The sequence below is a fragment of the Ciconia boyciana genome, chromosome 1, assembly GCF_034638445.1.
Source record: "Ciconia boyciana chromosome 1, ASM3463844v1, whole genome shotgun sequence".
In the NCBI taxonomy this organism is placed as follows: Eukaryota; Metazoa; Chordata; class Aves; order Ciconiiformes; family Ciconiidae; genus Ciconia; species Ciconia boyciana.
Window position 1 is genome coordinate 63,369,891 of NC_132934.1, and position 18,045 is coordinate 63,387,935.

The 18,045-nt window shown below is 37.8% G+C and overlaps 1 protein-coding gene across 1 annotated transcript in view; it reads right to left on the minus strand.

The window, feature by feature from the left end:
- Nucleotides 1-407: 407 nt before the first annotated feature.
- MYBPC1 (myosin binding protein C1) overlaps nt 408-18,045 on the minus strand; it is a 47,903-nt gene continuing 30,265 nt past the window's right edge. Inside the window, exons 22-31 of the mRNA XM_072870399.1 lie at nt 17,144-17,212; nt 16,917-16,958; nt 15,854-16,021; nt 15,281-15,369; nt 14,244-14,439; nt 13,325-13,464; nt 11,429-11,588; nt 9,756-9,892; nt 8,700-8,886; nt 408-508 (exon numbers count right to left, since the gene is read on the minus strand). Coding sequence (XP_072726500.1) covers nt 408-508; nt 8,700-8,886; nt 9,756-9,892; nt 11,429-11,588; nt 13,325-13,464; nt 14,244-14,439; nt 15,281-15,369; nt 15,854-16,021; nt 16,917-16,958; nt 17,144-17,212 — 1,289 coding nt within the window. The remainder of the gene's footprint in view (nt 509-8,699; nt 8,887-9,755; nt 9,893-11,428; nt 11,589-13,324; nt 13,465-14,243; nt 14,440-15,280; nt 15,370-15,853; nt 16,022-16,916; nt 16,959-17,143; nt 17,213-18,045) is intronic.

Sequence of the window (18,045 nt, forward strand, 5' to 3'; positions counted from 1 at the left end):
CACAGCTACTGGCTAATCCATCTACTTTCAGTCTGAGAAAGATATGCTTTGTACCACCGAGTACAAACTCTGTCTGCCTCCTCATGTTTATTACACAGCTTCTCCTCTTTCCTCATTAAAAAACAGAACACAATATCAAACAGAAAATAAAGCTGAACATTACAAAACGTGTGTTGTCTTCAGTTCATGTCATTTCAACCCCAAAGCAATCCATGCGTATTCTTTCTTTTCAGTAAGAGCAGGTAGGGAAAACAAAACAACAAATAAGAAACAAAAAAAAAAAAAGGAAAAAAAAAAAGAAAAGAAAGTCCCCAACCACACGTTTGTTCTGTCATTGCAAGAACTAAAATGCTGTAATTCTGCTACCAATTTCCAGCGCAGTGGGAGGAAACACTGTGGACGGACTCTCACTTCCCCTCAGTTTTGTCTGCCTGTACTTCACGCATATATGAATCAATGATATGCGGAGGCACTCCATCCATCAATAGTCTGAAGAACGAAAGCCCACCTACAAACAAGGAATAAGACAATCTTAAGGTTGAAGGTCCCTGGAGCAAGAGGTTTGTACCTTTATTTTCTGGTGTGAGCAACAAAGATTTAGTCAGTCCCTATTGCGTACTTCATTTTGAGATGGGATAAAATTCATCCCTGTTCAAAAGTTCAGCACAAGAATTAACCATTATTTAATCTCTGTACTATATGGAACTTTCCTGTTCTCTTCCGCAGGGTGAATTTCCTTTCTAGGATGTCATATATTCAGTCATTTATCTCACTCCATGCAATAGTCTGTGATAAGCTTCACCTCAAATAACCCTCCTGGATTTCCATCAGGCTGGGTGGAGTATAGTCAGAGATGGAAGTCAGACCAGAGGGAACAGTGTAGAAAACACCTAACTATGATGAGTTGTAGAAAACATGCAGAGACAGTCAAATTATTCTAGAGTTGGGTCTTATAATGGTTTATAAGTATTTAGCAAAATATTTACCATGTTGCTTGAAAATAATATCTGGGATGACATGTGCTTTATGACTGTGGCTTAGCCACCGTGAATAAAAAACTGAACCAAACCTGTTGTAAATCACTGCTATAACAGAAACCTAGGCTTGCAAGAAAGCCATTGGAAGTACTCAATGTTTTCTTTGGTGTTCTGGAAAAAGGGACAAGGCAAAAGATTTAATAATTTTAGCAATCCAAGACAAAATATTTCTCTCAGGGCCCAGAAAAACATATACGTCGTGTCTAACACAGCAGCCAGGGCACCCCAGTTCTCACTGATGTAGAAATAGTAATTTAATACAAATAATCCAAATTAGGAGTGAAATTTCATGCCATTGAAAAAAATGTCATGGAAACTAAACACATGGGTATTTCTGTTAATTTCATTGAAATCAAATGACATTTGGAAGGAACAGTGGGAAAAATATAAATATTTTGCTAAAAACATTACAGTCTGCCCTTTCTCGAGGCAAAAGTTGGCATTTGTGGTAAGAAAGCTACGTACCATTACTATTCCTCTTACAAGTCTGCAGGTGTATTCTGTTCTGAGAGTTGCAAAACCACCCGCTAATGACTGCACTTACCTTCGGAGCCTTTTCTGGAACACACCAAAAGCTTTAAAGCAAACGTACATTGCCAGGATGAACTTGTCACTGTCTCTGAATGCTTCAGCTAAATGCAACTGAGCTGATGCTTACATATAGCATTTATCCTGAGTAAAGATTCTAGGATTTTATAACCTTTATTAACACAAGGATTATCCAATTAAAGTGCTATTAGTTACGAGTGATTATGAGAGTGCGCTGTCTCATTTAACACCGTCATTGTTGCAGAACTCTTCGCTCCCGACCTTAGGTAGATGCACAGTACAGACAAAAAAACCATGCTTTTTGGCATTCTTTTCAACTCATGTAGTGCAAGTTGTGATACGAATCATTCATTTTTAAATGAAATTAACTGTGGAATAAATACTTCATTTATGTAGAGGTATATTCCTGTATGAAACTAACTGGCTGTAAATGCAAAATGCTCTTTTATTACTTGCATTTTATTCATGCTAATTAATCATGCTAACTCATGCACTGTGAAATTCTATTGAAACGTGCACTATTAGAAGGTAGTGGGATGTACTACTAAGAGGAATTACCGTAACAAGCAATGATTATAAAAATCTGGATTTATATGCATTAAAACTATCATGCTACTCATTTTAAAAAACATTTTCATTAAGTGAAATAATGAAAATCATGCCATACTAGGCAGACATTGTATGACGTGTAAACAGACATAAGCTTCATATGCAAGAACCATATGAAAGCTTACCTTAGATGACAATATACATTCAAAAATCCTTACTGTGTAACTAAGGGAGAGAGAGAAAGAGAAGTAACAATTTAATCGCAAACACAAAAGTAGAGAGAAAATGTTGAGTGAAATTATGCTCATAATTATGTCAAGATGATGTTTTAATCCTTAGTCATGTAAAATATGTAGGAATAGAAGCACATGAAGAGTAAAAGGTAGGGATCCAGTTCCACTTCAAAATTATCATTAATATGTAAAAGCTATATTAATATACAAGTAACTATAACTCCTGTAATTAGTCTAAAGTATAGATTGGAACCAAATTATGCAACTGACATTTATGATAAAAGTTTCCAAACATAGCTTCAAGGAAGCTAACACATATATATATATATAGTATTTTCCACCAGGGAAAAAAAGCACACACATAACACCGAAGCATATATATATATATGTCGAAACTCTGTAAGGCAAAATAATCAAGTACAAACTAATAACATACCTGTGCACTAAAGTCACATATCCACATTTACATTACTTAAAGCATGCTCTTTACTCTATAGGAGCCCTTACCTTTAATTAAACATTTTGACTCTATAAAACATCCATATATATATATATATATATTTATATATGTATATAACATAAAAGCACTCAACTTTGTGCCTATTGTAGCCATTTAAGATAAATACCTTAATACTTCAGATACTACAGGAGCATTATCTAGCCTAATGTCTTAACATGTTTTAGGTTTAAAATAGTAAATTTGGATGCATAATATACTGGAGACTAGTTTCTGGGCATCTCTGACATTTTAAAACTGCACTGCCAATATTCTGGATTTGGGCAAGGTTACAAGCAATTACATTTCTATAGAAAGAACCAAATTCTCTGAACTCCACTGAACCTGAATTTAAAATAAGCTCCAGAGGAAATGAAGTAAAATTATATGCTTGTAAGTAAAAAGTTTTCACTGATTTCAATTGGATCAAGATTTCATCCTTAGATTCTATAGTGCAAGCTCAGGCATGGATTATCACTCTCAGCACTAACTTGTAACCAAAGACTATAATTCTGTAATAAAGAATGCCTTTTAAGCACAGTAAATGACTTTATGATACTTCTGTTCTTTCAGTAATTCTACAAGCTAACTGAGAGCTGTTCAAATTTCTATCTCCTGGAAATGTCTAAGTGTTCTGGTCAAAGGTAGTCAACAGTCATTAAATAAATTATTTATAAGTACAGGGAGTTCCATGCCCAGTGGCATAGCAGAAAGAGGTTTAAACCCTTTTTAACTCAGATGTTAAATACCCATATTCTTGATTAATTTGGCCTTCTTTGCTCATGTGACATAAACATTGTATGCCATGAGACACTAGCTAGTTTAATCTAAAAAAGCAAATAAATACACACTTTGCATGCAGAAAATGCGTTTGCATGTGGAAAGAGAGGAAGGGAATGAAATGGAACGTCCAGAGGAGTATGCTTATTATAAACCTGATTATTCCCCGCCAAGAAGAATGGTTCTCCTGGGTTAATTACTCCATGATATATCACTGCAGAATTAGAATATTTATAGTGGTATTTATTCGCATTTGAAATTCTTCCCAGTTGATCTTAACACCTTATTTTTTAGTATTTCTTATACAGCATCTTTGCTATCGTTAACCTATTAGAGTGATCACCAACCCTGACTTTGCTCTTAAGATAAACATTCTCCACAATCATTTGTTTCATGATAAAAGAAGCATGGTGCTTTATCTGAATCTTTTCACTAACCTCAATGAAGCTGATAAGGAACCAGTTCCTTACTGCTTGTAATAAGAGATTTACAGCCATAGTTAGGGATCTACCTCAAACTTGAAAGATACATATTTTGAATTTTCCTTATATAATATATATAATTAGATTCTGTGTATGCATCATCTTTCAAGATACATGAGGTAGAGTTATTTTTTTGCCTAAGATCTATTACATTACTTTTTTCAGCACACTTATATTTACAAAAAAATCTATTGTACGTGCAGTTGTACCAAGCAGCTCATATAACTGCCATCTTTAAGTTCACTCAGCAAAACCAAAACCACAAGGATTAAGTAGTCTATCTGAAATAACATCAGTAAATGCAAATCCTTTTTTTTTTTTTTTTGAGGACAGAATAAGCATTTATTATCTTTATTTTTTTAATTATTGTGCTCATAATTATCATTAATTATTTTTCAAGCATTAAATTTAGCATTACATTTAGTAAGAACTAGGGGGTTTAATTTGGCACTAAAATACTGTAAGTGAATGGCTAAAAAAGTAGAAAATTGTAGCATACTAAAAGTATTCATAGCCAGAGTATTCATAGCTACTCAGTTGTTCAAATACGATGCAAAATCGGAAATCCTAGACTGTTCTGTGAGTAGTTCTATGACATTCCTGGGACTGGGCTTATATGTATGCATGATAAATTTTGGATCTCCAACACCTCAGAAATAGATGGATAAAATAAATTCTAGCCAACATAAGGAAGATTCACTTACTGCAATATATACTGTTGCATGGCATAGAGCTGTTTAGCATGACTTACTATCCAACGATCTGCAAGAATAGCACCTTCACCAGATAGGTAGCATAGCCTTGAGCCTGTTGGTCTTATTCAGGCAACATGCAACTGTATCTCATCATTTTACAAATTCAGACCTTGATTGTTACTTGCTGGAGTAAAGCTGAACCAGTTTAAAACTATACGTATGAAAACACACACACACACACATACACACACACTGCAATCCATTTCCAGTGAGTCAGAAATCCATAACTCTTTGCTCTGCGTCAGTGTGATGAGCAGTCATCCGAAGAGCCCTCCTAAATGAACAAAGAGGCTGGGAAACTTAAAAGAATGATAATTCAACACGTAAGTCAATAGAAGAGTGAAATAAGACGTAATTATGTTTTTATGCTCCATCTGTTTAATACTCATTGGCATTTGTCTGTATCATATAGCAAACCCTGAGCCTACCCTGGTTTGCCAAGCTACAGCTGCTGTATTCGCTTAATCCTATTCCCTTTGAATTCATCAGCTGAACTGCCAGTCATGTTAAGAGTGTCAGCACTGAACCCTTACAACAGCTGTCCTGTGTCTAAGCCCTACAAATTGCTAGTCTAAGCAGTCTTCAAAAAGGAGTCTAAAGTAATGGCTAAACCTGCCAGGATGGAGAGAGGAGTCTCAGCAAGGGTGACCACTCACAGCCCAAACCATTGGGAGAGAACCACAATACCAGGCTTGGTGGGAGGATGTGGGACTGCACCAGGTAATGGTTGATATGAGGTTGGGTTCAGAAACCAACCATTAACGAGGGGAGGTGGTATTTAGGTTAATGAAGCAGCCCGTAGCCCATAGCTAAGAAGAGAGAAACAACACAGCCCAGGTGGGATCCTAACAGCCTGCATTTTTTAGGACTTCTTCCAGGTGTGATGCAAAAGTGAAGTACTGCTCTGAGCAAGATGTCTATGGCATAGTATTCCATTTTTTCAGTTGATCTTTTAAAGTAAATATTACTTCCTGTAAGAAGAAGGAAGGCTTTTTGAGTCTAGAAATGTCCATGCTACAAGCCTTTTGCAGTCAGTGGGTGTGGGAGGTTTTGTTTAAAAGTGGGAGAGGATGAACTAAATCTTGTCTAAAGGGAGTAATTCTTACAGCCTCATTCTCACTGTGGCAAAGGTACATTCAACTGCAACCCCAAGATAAGGTGCCAGAGGAATTGAGGCTGTAGGACATGCTGCAACCAGCTGATAGGATGATTAATACAACCCTCAGGACGTGATGCAAAGCCCATGCATCTATCCAACGTTTCCTGTGGGATGAATGATCAGGGGGATACTTGAATCTGACTGAGGTGCTAGGATGTGTTGGCAATGTTATGAACTGAGTCAAAATCTCGGACTCATAGAGCTGGAAGCAATCTTGAGATGTCATTTAGTGCATATCATAATTCTAACAAATTGTACTGCTGTCATTCTTCTAAGCTGCTCTTAAAGGCTCTCAGTACCAAAGGCTCTATAACCTCTGCAGGAAATCTGCTCTAGTGCTTCACTGCTCTGACTGTTGTCTACCCTAAACGTTTCCTGCAGTGTTGCCAGATACAATTTTTTGGTTTTAATCTTTAATGCAGCCATTATGGAAAGAATCAGCTGTGAATGGGACAGGCCTAGCAGCCTGTGAACATAGTGTATCTTGTGCTCTCCATTTCAGAACACTACTCAGAAAAGTGGACCTGTGAAAGTTAAATAAACATTTGTCAGCAAAAATCATCAGGGACTAGCTGTACCTAGTAACCACTTTAATGAACAGCACTGTAGCTTTTTTCCTAGAGACATTACTTCTAATTGACTGGAAAAGGACCTAAGCATTCCCAGCCTATTTCAGATACCAGTCCATAAATGTCCATAAATGTAAGAAATTAAATTCCCCATCAGTATTGATCAAAGGCAAAAATCTCTCCACACTTCTCTCTTAAAATCTCTAATGTAGAGCAGCTTCCACTGCTGGTGAACAATTTCTTGGAAACTGTTGCATATTAAAAGAGAGCCTGAATGAAGACGTGGTATTTGTATTACGCTTCAAAAACAGCAAAATAATTCATCCTGATTGTCAGTGAAAAAAAGTTCCAAGATCAACAGAAGCATCAGTATTTCACAACAGCTGGAAAGGGAATTACTGAAGAATAATATGTAATCCATGGCAACAGTTGGAGTTTGGACTTCCTAAAATGGAGAGATATTAGTTAAATTATTTCTTATCTTAAAAATGTCTCACAGTATTCTGCACATTATATGTAAAAAATTCTTTGTAAAACAAAGGACAGAAATAAACAGCTTCTTGTATTTAAAATGTACTATTTGGTTGTACTACAAGTAAAGTGCTGAAGATGAAAAAGTTACAGTTGAGTGTGAACATGCATAAGAACTTTAGGGCTTGGGGACTTAGGAAGTTTAATGAAATAGCAAACTAAGTTGGCCTTTCAGTATAAAAAAAACAGATGAAGCAGCCTTCTCAGGAGATGAGGTCTTCTGTTACACTGTGAAACAGAGAGTTTGCTTGTGATTAAGGAAAACAATCATACTTCCAGGATGAGGACATAACCTTTTAAACACAGTATCTTAAAAATAAATCATGAAAATTAAGAAATGTATTATGCATATTTTCTTTACATTAGTTAAATGTTCAACTTCATAGACCAAACATTTATTGCAATGGCTTCTTGCTAGCAGATTTGAGTTGTGGGACAAGATATATCAGAAGATATAGAAAATGGAAATTGAAATCCAAACCAAACACAATACAGTCCATAAGGATAGTAAATATTATGGGTTTCATTATAGACTAGCATGATGGAAAGAATATAATTAGGGCCATATTCAGCTAGGCTAAATTCCCTCTAAGTTCCTGAGTTAGACACGTCCTATCAGCTGGCTTTAGGCAGCTTTCCTTATTTATAACCTCAAATTAAGTTTTTCAGACATACTTAGCTTATTCCACAGCTGAAGCAAAAGCCTTTTTCTGAAAAATATGAAAAATTTGAAAAATATGAAAAATATGAATTTTTTTTCTGAAAAATATGGTCCTGAGAGTATTCATTAGTAGTTCAATCCAAATCCTATTGCCATCCATGATATCCCAAGCAATGCTAAACTACCTGGAATTCACAAAATGTATCTATTAATGAAAATAAAGATATGTCTTCAGTTGTAGAAGGCTAGTCTACTTCATCCTCTTTCCCTGTATCTGCAAAATCCATGGTTTTGATTACTTTGTTCTTAAAGCAAATACAGCAATTATATCAACTAGCTTGTGCTCCTGGGAACAATACTGCTTTTTGCTACATGATTTTGCTAACAAACTACATTAAGGAGTTTTCCTTGGAAGCAAATGTTTAGTACATAATTTTAAGGCAGACAAAGACTGCCCTGAACTAATCTTTCTTCCTTCTCTCCTTCTCCCGTGCCATTTCCTTCAGAGATCTGTCTCTTATCCGAGCTGATTTTTTTAATATTTTCCCAAAGAGCTTTGTGGCTGAGTCTTACTAGAGTTTGTCAGGTAGGTGGCATAGCTCTAAGAGGTATAGTCTGCCATTTTGTCACTTGTAGAAAAAAGCCGTGCAATCACTGAATATGTGAATTGGCGTGGGGTGAAAAAAGGACAATATAGCATAACCACAGCATGTTGGTCCACAAAAAGAAAACAAAACAACCAATATAGTTTATTTTGTCCTAACCAAGTTATTATTTTCATTCAGGAAAGTTAAAAAAGTTGTTTGAACTCCCTTTTGCATTTGCCTTGCATACTTTTGACTCCTTTGTAGGTGGTACTCGGACAAACAGGGCATTTGCAATGATTTAAAACCCTTACCTTTTACTTCCAGTTTGCAATCAACTTCTGCCTCTCCAAGTTCATTGACAGCTCGGCAGGTGTAAGTACCTCCATCATAGGGACTGGGTTTGCGGATCTCCAAGGTGCAGACACCTTGGTTGCTGAACATTCGGTACCTTGGGTCATTCATTATAATGACTTTGTTTTTCAGCCAGGTTATTTTGGGCTGTGGTAAAAACAGAAGAAAACCCACATGCACAAACCTATGAACTTAAATATTTTATCACTTTTTGTGGTGTTCTGTTGAAGTTGAGTAATCCAGAAATGATACAAAATAGATAAAATAGTGATAGAAAGGAAACTGTAATTCTTAAACATAAACACGAGCTGCATCATGCATTTGTTTTTAAGCATGATTTTTTCAGTGCAGCTCCTATCACATAATTAAAGTCATAAGTATAAGCCTGTTATCAATATAAGAGGTGCCGTGTAATGATAGCAAACATCTGAGCAATTGCTTTTGACATCCAATTACTCTAAGTCATGTAAATCATGTTTTTTCACAGTATTGCACACAGAACAGTCAGAAACTGTGAAGGTGAAGAGTGAACAGCAAACGTGTTCTTAAACACTCTTGAGTTCTCATTTTACTAGGTCAGTCCAGTTTTTCACAACAGAAAACAGATCACAAAAAGACACAACTCGAAACTGGAAGATGCATTGCACAGTGGGTCTGAGAACCTGCAATGGGCTTTCTTAAAGCAGAATTAGCTTTTTATAGAATAATTATGGCTTTATTATAGTAACAACCTGACATATTAACTGTACAGCTGTTGTCGGTGCCAGTCCCAGTACAGCCCAGCCTTTTCCTGAGGTTCTGCCCTTTCACGGAGTTATCTGTGGATTTAGTAACTATTATAAAGCCTATAACACAGGTAAGTAGGTCCTTTTTTGTATTCTTTAGAGCCCACACCACTCTTTTTGCCTTCAGCCTGGCTTGTGAGTGAGACAAATAGTAAAAATGGTATTCCAATTTTTATTGTCAGGTTAAACTCTCTTGTGTTTTAACTGATACTGTTACGAGCTATGCTGTACCTTGGGGTTGCCCCGAACACTGCAGTTCAAAGTAGCGTTGTAACCAGCTACAGCAAACGTGTTGACTAGAGGCTGAGTAAACAACGGCCGTTCACTGAAGTCAAAATCGTCGTAAACTGGATATTTGTAGATTTTACCTATCAAATGAAAATAAAACATTTATAAAAGGAGTGTTGGTGTGTAGCTAAGTACCCGAACATCTTAAAAAGCTACAGAGTCTGAAGCTGTTTTGATCTGCACTGCTCTAGGTCCCAACGTGACTCTAGTAATTGCACTTGTAGGGGAGGCTGGAAGTGAGCCTGCGAAGTGACTACAGCCCTTGGTCATGCTATAGGGTAGATGCCTGAGAGCTCCTCTGTATTTCCTGAGTAGGTGGTACACAAAATAATACACATTTATTCTTTGTCTTTGCCTGCATGCCCTGCGTGTTGCAGAGCGGGATGGATCCTGACTGATGTACCGTGGGATGCCTGCCTTGACAAGCTGTGTTCGCTCTGTTGCCAATTACTTTTCACAGTTTGTTCTGAGTACAAACTGGCTCTGTATCTGAAAATCCTTTTTTCTTTCTGCTTCATACAGTGCACTAACAATACAGATACCTGAATGGATGTAGTTTCTGTACAAGGAAAACACGGTAGTAAAATTCTAGTTTCTCACTGCCACTTTATCCCTGCTCTGCAATGGAGGTTACAGTCAGTAAATCATCTTCACCCGCAAACTAAGCTGGCATTTAAAACAGCTGGACAGACTGACATCCGTTCCTGTGCACAGGTGTCATTAAACATCTTAGCTTCACTGAAACCTGATCCAAGCTCTTGTACTGACTTCAGTGCAGCTTAGGCCTGATACTTGCTCTCATGGCAAGGGCAAGTAAGCAGTGATGAAAAACAATTCCTGTAGCCATTCTTTTGTTCATGATACCATTTCTAAAAGAGAGGTAGTTTTCTTTTTAATAATGGAAGTGGGGTCCAGTACCCTGGGCCTTCAGTCCTTCAGTTTGTCACTGTGGCTTGTACAGGTTTTCTGTCCTCTGCATCATGGCAGTCACGTATTCCTTTCTTTCAGACAAACTGAGGTAATCTGGATTTATTTTATTCCTTTAAACCAACCGTTCGTAGAATTTCCCTTCCATAAAGGGACAGTTAATTTTTTTTTTTTAAGTTTACAGTACGATTTCAAACTGACAATTTCTGAAATGTCAGGATTTCTGACCACAGAATCAGAATTTGTCCAGCTCCACCTGCAAGAGATGTGAAGCAGGGGCTATGCTTCTCTGGTGGATCCTGCCTGAAATGGACAGGAGCACTTGCAGAGCTGATGCCAAGTCTCCACTGGGAGGCAGTGACCCACCGCTTCCAACAGAACAGCCTCTTTACTCCTCTTCCAGCTCTTGTCAACTTAGATCTGCCAGTGGTGACATGAGTATGAGATCCAAGATCGTACAAAATGTCCGAACATGGGAAAAATGTCCCACTCTTGATTAAAAAACCAACTATGAACTATGTGGACAAACCAAGAAGTCCTAATATGAAATGTCCTAGCTGTTACTTGTGCCTGGTCTTGCGGCTAGAAATGCATCTGAATGCCTTGGAGATATGGCCTTTACCTCTAATCACCTTCCAGCCTCTGAACACACCCCTTCCCTTTTGACAAGGAATAGATCATTAGCTAACCATCCTTTGCAATCAAAGCGCTCTCTTTGGTCATCGTTGCATCCTCGCTGAGGCCGCACATGTTTTCAGCGAAGATCCGGAAGTAGTACTCGTTTCCTATGACGAGCTCATTAATGGTGGCACTGGTGCGGTGGTAGTGCTCGATTACTGTGAACCATTCCTGAAAGACACAAACACAGAGAGTAAGATTCCCCGCAGCGCCCTGCACCTCTCAGCCGTCAACTGTTTGGAGGAATCATCAAGCTTGTAAGTAAGATTTTGCTTTTAAGGGAATATTAATGGATACTCAAATAGTGAAGCTGGCAATAATTAATTATTCAGTCTGAAACGAGTGATAATGGGAATACCACAGAGCTCACTGCTGAGCAGTGAAGGCCAAATGGAAAGTGAACCCTACTGAATTTGTTACACTCTCTTAGCTGGGAGGGTTCATTTTAGGAAATCCAATATTACAAAGGTTGTATTGTGCGAGGCAAGGCAGGCTCCTTCATTCCTAGTCCACACTGCTGACAGAGAAGGTACTGCTGCAGATAAGAAAAGTAGTAGCATGTACTACTCTGCAGTAACATGTACTCGCAAGAGGCCAATGCATTAATCTACTCCCTGTTCCACAGGTTGAGTGTTCATGAGAAATTTAATTTTATGCAGGTGGTCCTCTGATATGTAAAGACTCAGATGGGGAGGTGGGTTTTAGCACTTCAGTGTTGCAGCAGTAACAGGATGTGTGATTTCTATCCTAGTACACAATACCTAAATAACAAACTGAGATGAATGAGTTTAATGCTAAAAATGCAATTAATATAAAGTGCAATATGACCACAGCAATGTTTTTGCTTTTCTTTACTCTGCCCTGCATAGTGTTCCTGCTTTTCTAAAGATGAACTTGTGCTGAGTTCCCTGTGCCACAGTTTGCATTGATATCTGGTCAACTTTAAGAGCCAAACTGCCTTTTGGGAAAACAGTTTTCTGTAGAAGGCCAGCTGTGCCAGAATTGCAGAATTCAACACCATGGGGAATATGGGGACACTATGACCTGAACGATCCATGACACACTGGACCCTAGACACTGCTGTTGCTTTCTCCTTAACACAGTAATTTAGAGACAGGGCACATCATTGTTCTGGTCACTGTACAGAGACCATCTCTTCTTACAGTCTGAAGAGAAGGAAAAAATTAAGGATGGGAAGGGAAATAGTGGCACAGGAAGAATGAACTGATCAGACCATGAAGCAGATCAACATATTAAAGTTGAGGGTGGGGGGAGCAGCAAAAAGATTCCCTTAGATAAAGCAACTCCCAACATACTGTCCTAGATTTCCAGTGTTTGAATTTGCAGTAAGTGTTAAATGTAAGAATCCGACTACTGTCTTTTAAGGAAGTGTAAAAGTGATTTTAGTTTAATGAAAATAATAATCATCTCTATATTGCACTTTTCATCTGTAAATCTCAAAGCAGTTTATGAGTTACATATGTACCATTTTGCCATGGGTATTAAGGAGTGGCAATGACTTACACAATGTGACATTATGGGTTTGAAAACAACAGCACTCCATTTTGATTCTCTTAGCAACCTACTGACTTCAGAATTAATATTTTTGGGTTTTATTTTCTCTACTGAGACAAAGGGAAAAAAGCAGAATTACTTCCCTCAAATCCACCTGTCCTTTCCTTTTTAGTCCTTCTCTTTGGCATCATCTGAAAACATTTCAATTTTTAGCCTTTAGATACAGCGAACAGGAGATTTTTAGAATTTTCAGAGATGCCTTGCAGATTTTCTGAGCACTGACTAATCAATGATTTGTCCACCTACATCAATTTAAGCATGTAAGGCTTTTTATTTTTAAAAGGCAGAATTCATGAGTACATCAGCCTTTTAAACATCTCCTTATTACTTACCATACTCTTCTTATCTGCTTTTTGAATAGTGTACCCAGTAATGGCAGCATTGCCATCATCTTTTGGTGGCTTCCATGATAAATTTACATTCTCTCCCCAGACGTCCTCAATAGTTACAACCTCTGGTGGGCCTGGGCGATCTGTAACAAAAATATTGCAGCTGACATTTTCCACTGTTTGCTTTCTCTCTCTCTCTCCCCCCTACACACACCTTCCACTTCGTTTGATTTTTCTCTCTCTTTCTTACAATACACACGTGCCAAAACCAACATCAAAAGAAAGCCGAGGTTGCAAAATAAAACTTTCCAAAGTGAAAACATGTCAGAATTATGAAAAACTTAACTTGACCACTTTGAGAGTATGGTTTCTAATATGCATGTGCTCTTTAATTGCATAAGGACATGATATTTTGGAAAAGTTAAAACCAATTGAAGATGTGTTCCTAAAAGACAAAGTTGGACAATCATTATAAAGGCTGTGCTACCAGTTTTGCCTATTATGTAAAGAAATAGATTGGTAAAAATGAAAAGTAAGTGTGTTTTCTTGTCTGTCTTTCCTATTTTCATGTACCTTCAACATTTAGGATTTCTTCCACATTACACTTGTAACGAAGTTACTATGAATTTACTACCATTTCTGGCTATGGATGCCACTCAACAGGAAAAAGCTTGCATCCTGGATAGACGAGAACATGAAAAGCATAACAGTGAAAAAAAGACACTGACATGTTCCAACAGGCACCTGCCATTGTGTAGGGAGGTTTACTTAGAGACCACAAATCTATAGCCAAGTAATTGGACGTGGAGAGTTAGCACTGTTGAGAAACATGCTCTTTGGGATTCCTTTGCTTTCCTATAGCCTTGGAATGACTGGAGTCTGCTTCTCTGGCATGCATTTATTTCTCTTTCTCAAAACATACCAACAATCTGAATATCTATCGTAGCTTTGTCCTCCAAGTTCTCTACTTCCACTTTCATGTTGTATTCTCCAGAGTGGTTCCTTTCCGCCTTTCGGATGAAGATGATAGTGTCATTTTCAGTGTTGCGGATGTTGATTTGGTTCTTGTCGATTGGAGAACCATTTTTCTGCCATGATACTTTTGCCCTTGGTCTTCCCTGTAAGAAGCCAGGAAACAATTTGTGTATGATTTTGGGAGAGAAAACGTGTATATTTCCCATTTTTTCCCAAATGGGAATTCCACCTGCTTTACCATGGGATTTGCCTTGCAGAGGCAAACAATTTGCAGATGCTGTCCGAAAAGGGTAATCTCACACCTTTTTGAATGCCTTGTCTTAGAGAATAAACGGATTATGCCCACCCAGTATCTTTAGATGTGCAGAGATGAAATAGAAATGAATTCTGCTGTAATTCTTGTATTCAGAAGAATAAGGACCCTGCAGGTAGAGAGGCAGTCACTGTTGTAAAAGGTATGGGAATGAAGGTTAACACGATGCTGTGGGAAAACATGTGCCATATCCTTGGAAAGAGTCATATTATAGCTGTGATCTCAAGGATTTAAAAGTTGCAGTTTCTATACTGTGAGGAGACAGTGAAACTCTGCCCACTCTTCCCCTCCCTTTTCATCTCTCAAGACAAGCAAAAGATTAAATGCTACAGTCCCACCCTTGATACCATATCTAACTACTGCCAGTGTAACCATTTTGTATTGTGCAAGCAATTGTCTCACATGTAATGTCTATCGGGAGGATTTATAAGTGTCCTTTGGGTGACAAATGACAAATCAGTCTGTCTAAACTAGTTACCCAATTCATTAATTGGCTTAACATCATTTCTTTGAGACGTCAAAGCAAAAGCTTTCCAGCACCTGTGTACTTCTGTCTGCTTCCACATCTGCTTAAGTTAATTCACTGGCCGACCAAAGTTACACAGAAAGAAGTTAAAAAGCAGCAATATGAGAAAAAGTAGTATTTTCCTGTCAGTGTTTTTAGTTCTTACCTGGAAAGGAATAACAAGATTCACAGTTTCTCCAACTCTTCGAGTATAGGTTTGTTTTAAGTGTCTTGGTAGACGAATCTTTGGAGGTTCTGAAAAAAGCCAAAAGCTTGTGTTTGACATTTATCTTCTGTTCTGACTTAAGCAGTAGTGGTGGGCATCAGTATAAATAGCAGACTCTGTGGACTACAATTCCAAGAAGTGACTAATGAGTGAAATATCTTAAATTTCTTGGTCCCACAATGTTACATTTGGTACACCATTGGTTTTTGTAACACCAAATGTTATGGTGGTAGGAATAGGTGAGAAACTTAGTGCAACTCAGAAAAAGCAATATCAAGTTCAAGTTCTGCAGAAAAAAAGCTTTGAAAGGCTGAGCAATAAAGGCTCAGAAATGAAACAAATAAAAAGAATTATGAATATTTTTAAAGGCAGTTTCATGATTTCTGGCCACTGCACAACGGCTTTGTAAGGCCATATCATCAGTTTCCAACAAGTAAGTATTAGCCTTAAAAAACCGAACTAAGTATGGAAGCAGAGTGTATTTGTGGGTGACCGTAGGCAGGAGGATCTTACCTATCACTTCTTTGACCAAAATAGGCTGTGGGTGGTACCTGGGCTCACTTTCACCAGCAGCATTCACAGCTTTTACTCTCACAAGGATTTTTGAGCCAGTCGGCAGGCCACTGATAGTAAACTTTGTTTTGTCCGTCAGCTCCGGGTTAGCCACGATCCATTCATCAGCTAGTTTAGGGAAAACAGGAGGGGAGGACGAATCGAAAGAATAGGGAATTATAAATACATCCACTGCACGGATGAGGAAAATTACAGAATGGTCATAGATTCGTTATATTCTGATGAATACCTCTGTTTTGTTTTTCTAATTATGCTATAACATGATATTGATTCATTTTAATCATATGTAGGAAAAATGTTTCAAAGCTTTAAGGGTTTCTGCTGATTATATATTTATATTTAGAGAAATAAATGTTTTTAGAATGTGTCTATCATTTAATTTTCAGTGAGAAAACTGATTAGTCTTTAAATTCAGCTGATTGATAGAAAACAAGGGGGACATAGAATATATATCCAAAACCACTCATCATTGCTTTAACAGCTTCCTTGGAGAGAAATGGGTTTTACAATTAATTTCAGTAATATCACAATGAGACCAGTACTGAGTACCCTTGAAACTACCACTGAGACCACACAGATGAGAGAAACACAGAATATTTACAAATTGCAATGAAATGCCGTCTCTCCTGGTGCCTTTAAAAAAGGAAGGCTGTGTCAGAATTATTCACGTAATTACAGCATTCTTGGAATTTTTTATCCTACCCCTAGGCAGTCGCATGTAATCCATAGAGTGATGGAAACAGTAGTCTTTCAGAAAAGCTTCAACTACAAATGATACTTTCTTTTCCACTCTGTCCTCTAAACAGATCACTTTAACACTGCTGGCACCTTGACGTTTGGAAGTCAGATTTATGCAGTAGCAAGTCAGTATCAATACCTTCCACTTCATATAAAGATAGCATTATAGTATTGGCACAGAAGACAAGAGAACTATTATAAGCTAGAGAGTCCTGCAGACTTAGTACGCAACACTGTGGTACATTTTCATAACTGTGGGTCTTACTTTTAGGAATTAAGTTCTCCTTCAAGCTGCTTCTTTCAGCTTCTAGCAGAAGAAGATTGCAATCAATGACTGTTTCCCGAACACCTGCCCCTCCCCTTATACGCAGACTACAGCAAATTCTGTAGACTGTTGCCCCTAAAATTCACTCTCAGAAATTTATCTTTACTTTTATGAAGAGAGTTTTTCTTTCATTAAAGAAGATTTATATCCTTTGTTGAATACTGTACCTTCCAGGTTAAAAGGTGGGTCCACCAATTCCTCAGACAGATCTGTCGATATACCTTGTGAGAATCCATCTTTAAAATTAATCAGAGACACCCACTTTCACACAGATGGAGCATTTTGTCAGTGGTTAGCAATTCCTGTTAGTAAGTATGCAAAGATAGATGCTGGGCTTTAAAGATTTAGAGGACCCGTATTTAGGGAGACTGCAGGGAGGAAAGAGATGGGAAGAGGGCATCTAGATCAAAGAACAGTTATGCATGATGCTCATGGGAAAGCTAAAGGATAAAGGAAGAGGAGGAGATAAGGTTGGTTTTTTTCTTTGGGCCTGATCACAGCCCTGGAAAGATGAAAAGAAAGAGACAAAAGGAACATTTGGAAGAGAGAGAAATGAAACAAAATTATGATGGGAGAAAGTGTAGGAAGAGAAGAAAACACATCATAGAAGAGAGAAGAAATTCAGAGAAGAATTCCGAGTAACAGAGACAGAAAAAGAGAAGTCTTGGAAAAAAACTTGGGAAAACAGAGGAAGAGAACACATTTAGTTAAAGGCAACATGGAAAGAAAATTAAAGAATGCCAAAACCATGGATGATGACAGAAATGATGTAATCACTAAGGCTTTATTTCCTGGACAAAGCTATGACTGCCCTGGATTTCCTGGAATCCTGGACTTGTCTGTTTTCAGGATAGGAAAAATACTGTTCTAGTATCTGTGCGTAGTCCTGGATGGGTACGCTGGCAAAGATCTCACCCAACAGAGACTCTCCGAAGTGCTTATTTACTAGCTATGAAAACAGATCATCTGCAGGTACAATGGCCCTTTAAAGGCAGATAAACATAGTGTCCTAGGGAAAACTAGGGCCAAGCTCATAGCTCAAGACTACCCTTGAAATGTCAAACAAGAA